The sequence below is a fragment of the Parambassis ranga genome, chromosome 3 (genome assembly GCF_900634625.1).
Source record: "Parambassis ranga chromosome 3, fParRan2.1, whole genome shotgun sequence".
NCBI lineage: Eukaryota > Metazoa > Chordata > Actinopteri > Ambassidae > Parambassis > Parambassis ranga.
Genome location: NC_041024.1, coordinates 23,249,211 through 23,255,013, shown reverse-complemented (window position 1 = coordinate 23,255,013; position 5,803 = coordinate 23,249,211). Strand labels below are relative to the sequence as shown.

Sequence of the window (5,803 nt, the reverse complement as noted above, 5' to 3'; positions counted from 1 at the left end):
CGACACAGTCAAACATTGAATAAATAAAATATCCTTAATCCAGATTTTATTCATCAACAACATAACATTTATCTGGATGGTCTCATTCTCAAAAACATGTAATCTGAAGTAAGTTTAAGTTTACAAAACTAAAAGGCAGTCTTATGAATAAAAGTAACACTAAAATATATAAAGCACAGCAGATAGGCTATAGATCATGTAATGTTTTCTCTTTTTAATTATTTGTTTGTTTTATTTGTATTTTTTAAAGCACTCGACTCCTGTCAACTTTACAACCACAGTCTCCTATTTCCCTTTGCAAAAACTTCCACATAAAATGGAGGCATTGCAGTGTCTGTGTCCGGCTAGAGCTGGAGTGGAAATTAAGTAAGCTTTGTAGAAACTGCAGTGGCGATCTGAAACAGAACAGTGTAGAACTACAGTCGAGGCAGGGCTTTAGTAGGGCTCTGTCAGACAGCGGTCATTTGTCTTCAGTCTGTCACGTTCAGCGGACATGGACACGTCTCTGTGCTTGTTGTAGAGCTGGGAGCATGCTCCACGAGAACAAAGAACTTTCTCCTCGCTCCCGAGGTGGCAAGAACAAGAACAAAGTTCATTTCAGCGTGGAGTATTCACACTCCCCGAGATGCATGTGTGCAGCTTCTTCCATGTCTTTCCTCTCCGTAACCACTGAAACCTGTCACTACACCGTTAGACTACGTGCTGACTCATTTCAGCGTCCGTATGCAAATGCAAATACTCAGGGTGTGTGTGTGTGCGCTGCAGCCTGTGAATACACACAGTGGCCGGACAGACACGCTAATAAAAAGTGCCCCTTCTTGTCGGATTTTTCCGCTACCGATGATAATTTTGTCAAAGCCAAATGTATTAAATTTGTGAGTATATTAACATGTGCTTTCTCAACGTTGATTTGAGGGGGCAAGACATTTATTTGAGGGGGCACTGCCCCCTCTTGCCCCTGCCTAGAACCGGCCTCGGCGCAGACTGCCACAAACCTTGTTTCAGCTCAGGGTAATATGTCATAAACTTGGGGAAGATCTATTCACCAGTGGGCTAACAAAGACAACAAAATCCAGCTTGTTGATGAACATGTTGTGGTTGACTAGGTGTCCACACACATTGAAAAAAGTCATGCAGACCACACATAATGGTTCTACATTGCATGTGGTGCTGTCCCACCCAACCAAAACTATGCTGCTCCCACCCAGCTGAACAGCATTTAGGTGAGTGGGACAAAAATAGCTGTAATAATTTTAAAGAGAATAGTTTAACAAGAGGAAGCTGATTCATCACACTGGTTACATCAAAACAAGTGTTTTTATTTCATTTTTAGACATACACACAATTTAACATAACAGATCTCAAGTCACAGCTGTCAGTTCACATTCAATAGTATTCATAAAGAAACCATATGCAGTGTTGAAAACACTGTGCAAATGTACACATACAGCTTTAGTCCATAAAAGCAGAATATATGTGTTTTGTGTTTAACATTCTTCAAGCAAAACCTCCCAAGAGACTTCTTCAAACAGATGGTTCACCTGTTTGGCAAACAGATGGTGTGTGTGTTGTCATGCGATGAATAACATGGAAACTGTCACTGAGAGGTGTATCACCTGTGTGGATTTTCATGTGGATCGTTAAATGACCAGACTTTCTAAAAGATTTCCCACATGTTTCACAAGAATATGGCTTCTCACCTGTGTGGATTCTCATGTGTCTAGTTAAAGTACTAGCATTACTGAAACATTTCCCACATGTTTTGCAAGAATATGGCTTCTCACCCGTGTGGGTTCTCATGTGTATAGTTAAATCACCAGAATTTATAAAATCTTTCCCACATGTTTTGCAAGAATATGGCTTCTCACCTGTGTGGGTTCTCAAGTGTATAGTTAAAAGACCAGCGGTCCTACAACATTTCCCACATTTTTCACAATAATATGGCTTCTCACCAGTGTGGGTTCTCATGTGTTGAGCTAAAGCACTAACATCACGAAAACATTTCCCACATGTTTTGCAAGAATATGGCTTCTCACCTGTGTGGGTTCTCAAGTGTATAGTTAAATGACCAGCAGTCCTAAAACATTTCCCACATTTTTCACAATAATATGGCTTCTCACCTGTGTGGATTCTCATGTGTATAGTTAAATGACTAGAATTAATAAAACATTTGCCACATGTCTTGCAAGAATATGGCTTCTCACCTGTGTGGGTTCTCAAGTGTATAGTTAAATGACCAGCAGTCCTAAAACATTTCCCACATGCTTCACAATAATATGGCTTCTCACCTGTGTGGGTTCTCAAGTGTATAGTTAAATGACCAGCAGTCCTAAAACATTTCCCACATGTTTTGCAAGAATATGGCTTCTCACCTGTGTGGATTCTCAAGTGTATAGTTAAATCACTAGATTTCCTAAAACATTTGCCACATGTTTCGCAAGAATATGGCTTCTCACATGTGTGGATTTTCTGATTTTCCTCCCAATCCAGACTGCAGTTCCTCTCCTGGTTAAAGAAATGCTGATCAGCTAGAATCAGCTCTTCCTCCATACAATTATGTTGTTGAATATGATCTGGAGGGTTAAAGGAAACAAGAAAACAGAATGTTAAAAATGAAAAACGTATTCTAGTTCAAAACACTGCAGCCTCCACAGTGTAAACAAGTTGCCTTACATTAAACACACACAGTCATGTTGCTGAGGGAGAACTGCAGGGACAAAATGGACACAAAAACTACATCTATAACCTAGAACAAACCAAATAAATTGATCCAACAATACTAACAAATATAACATGTAAGTTCTGACTTTCTCTGAAAGGATTTTACATAGACTTGACATTTTAGAGATGTTTTACCTTGATCAATGTTGTGAGAAAGAACCATGTCCTCGTTTGGTTCTGCTCGATCATAAGTAGCAGTTACTGTAGAGGGATCAGTCTCCTCTTTCAGTACATGCTGCTCTCCCTCATGAGTGATGCAGACTTCCTGCTGTTCCTCTTTAACCTGTGGGGGTTCTGGTTGCTTCTGGACCAGAATGGAGTTCTTCTTCGGGTTACAGAGCTGCTGGTCAGCCAGCACATCCTCCCCCTCTGAATTGTGTTGTTGAGGGAGATCTGCAGGGAAAAGGGACATAAGAAATGATGGGTGCACTCCTGAACAAATATCTGATATCATTTGACACATTTGTAGCTTAAAGCCATGAAGTCAGTGTCCTCCTGTTAGAAACACTATATGTAGAATGTGCACACTTTAAAAACAGACATTTGACAAATTGTCATGATTACATACCTGTTCTGTGTAACTTTATTTCAGAGTTCAGGAGGATATCCAGCATTTGGCGCTGACGGTCCATCTCTTCCTCGTACTTGACGATAGTCTGTTCAAACACTCCCAATATTTCAGCAGCAGCAGCAGTTAGCCGCTCACTGATAAGACCTCTCAGAAACTCATTAGCAGCCATTGAGACTCTCTACTAGTGTGTCCGTTGTGTTTTGGTTCTTCTTATAAGTTTAACAGCAGTCTTGATCTTCTGTTAAGTTTGCTGGCAGTTGTTTTCTTCTTCTTTTAAGAACTTGAAGTGAGGCAACTGGTCTTGTAGAGTTCCTTGAAGATGTTCCACTGCTCCTTCAACCAGCTACAACTCGTAGTTTCCACACTCTTTATTTCACACGGGCAATCAGAAATAATAAAACAAACCGTTGCTATAGCTGCACTACAAAGCAAAAAGCGTTGTTATAGTTACACTACAAAACACAAACGTTGCTATAGCTGCACTACAACTGCACATCCTCCGCAGTTGCGTCATTCATGTATACATCCAACAGTCCTGAACAGCTATTACAGTCAAACACATAACACAGTAACTTAAATGTCCCACACCCACATTGGGAAATAAAGTTTTCTTACTGGAAAATCCTACAATACTGTCTGTGCTGTGTCTTGCCCCTGCCTAGAACCGGCCTCGGCGCAGACTGCCACAAACCTTGTTTCAGCTCAGGGTAATATGTCATAAACTTGGGGAAGATCTATTCACCAGTGGGCTAACAAAGACAACAAAATCCAGCTTGTTGATGAACATGTTGTGGTTGACTAGGTGTCCACACACATTGAAAAAAGTCATGCAGACCACACATAATGGTTCTACATTGCATGTGGTGCTGTCCCACCCAACCAAAACTATGCTGCTCCCACCCAGCTGAACAGCATTTAGGTGAGTGGGACAAAAATAGCTGTAATAATTTTAAAGAGAATAGTTTAACAAGAGGAAGCTGATTCATCACACTGGTTACATCAAAACAAGTGTTTTTATTTCATTTTTAGACATACACACAATTTAACATAACAGATCTCAAGTCACAGCTGTCAGTTCACATTCAATAGTATTCATAAAGAAACCATATGCAGTGTTGAAAACACTGTGCAAATGTACACATACAGCTTTAGTCCATAAAAGCAGAATATATGTGTTTTGTGTTTAACATTCTTCAAGCAAAACCTCCCAAGAGACTTCTTCAAACAGATGGTTCACCTGTTTGGCAAACAGATGGTGTGTGTGTTGTCATGCGATGAATAACATGGAAACTGTCACTGAGAGGTGTATCACCTGTGTGGATTTTCATGTGGATCGTTAAATGACCAGACTTTCTAAAAGATTTCCCACATGTTTCACAAGAATATGGCTTCTCACCTGTGTGGATTCTCATGTGTCTAGTTAAAGTACTAGCATTACTGAAACATTTCCCACATGTTTTGCAAGAATATGGCTTCTCACCCGTGTGGGTTCTCATGTGTATAGTTAAAACACCAGAATTTATAAAATCTTTCCCACATGTTTTGCAAGAATATGGCTTCTCACCTGTGTGGGTTCTCAAGTGTATAGTTAAAAGACCAGCGGTCCTACAACATTTCCCACATTTTTCACAATAATATGGCTTCTCACCAGTGTGGGTTCTCATGTGTTGAGCTAAAGCACTAACATCACGAAAACATTTCCCACATGTTTTGCAAGAATATGGCTTCTCACCTGTGTGGGTTCTCAAGTGTATAGTTAAATGACCAGCAGTCCTAAAACATTTCCCACATTTTTCACAATAATATGGCTTCTCACCTGTGTGGATTCTCATGTGTATAGTTAAATGACTAGAATTACTAAAACATTTGCCACATGTCTTGCAAGAATATGGCTTCTCACCTGTGTGGGTTCTCAAGTGTATAGTTAAATGACCAGCAGTCCTAAAACATTTCCCACATTCTTCACAATAATATGGCTTCTCACCTGTGTGGGTTCTCAAGTGTATAGTTAAATGACCAGCAGTCCTAAAACATTTCCCACATGTTTTGCAAGAATATGGCTTCTCACCTGTGTGGATTCTCAAGTGTATAGTTAAATCACTAGATTTCCTAAAACATTTGCCACATGTTTCGCAAGAATATGGCTTCTCACATGTGTGGATTTTCTGATTTTCCTCCCAATCCAGACTGCAGTTCCTCTCCTGGTTAAAGAAATGCTGATCAGCTAGAATCAGCTCTTCCTCCATACAATTATGTTGTTGAATATGATCTGGAGGGTTAAAGGAAACAAGAAAACAGAATGTTAAAAATGAAAAACGTATTCTAGTTCAAAACACTGCAGCCTCCACAGTGTAAACAAGTTGCCTTACATTAAACACACACAGTCATGTTGCTGAGGGAGAACTGCAGGGACAAAATGGACACAAAAACTACATCTATAACCTAGAACAAACCAAATAAATTGATCCAACAATACTAACAAATATAACATGTAAGTTCTGACTTTCTCTG

The 5,803-nt window shown here is 39.8% G+C and overlaps 1 protein-coding gene across 1 annotated transcript; it reads right to left on the bottom strand.

The window, feature by feature from the left end:
* Positions 1–1,019: 1,019 nt before the first annotated feature.
* LOC114433662 (gastrula zinc finger protein XlCGF17.1-like) lies at positions 1,020–5,082 on the bottom strand (the record flags this gene model as incomplete). Its single annotated transcript, XM_028402306.1, has 4 exons — positions 1,020–1,102; positions 1,617–1,700; positions 2,037–2,288; positions 4,605–5,082. Coding segments are annotated over 4 exons (897 nt in total), but the record flags the coding sequence as incomplete, so codon positions are not given.
* Between the last annotated feature and the right edge of the window lie 721 nt (positions 5,083–5,803).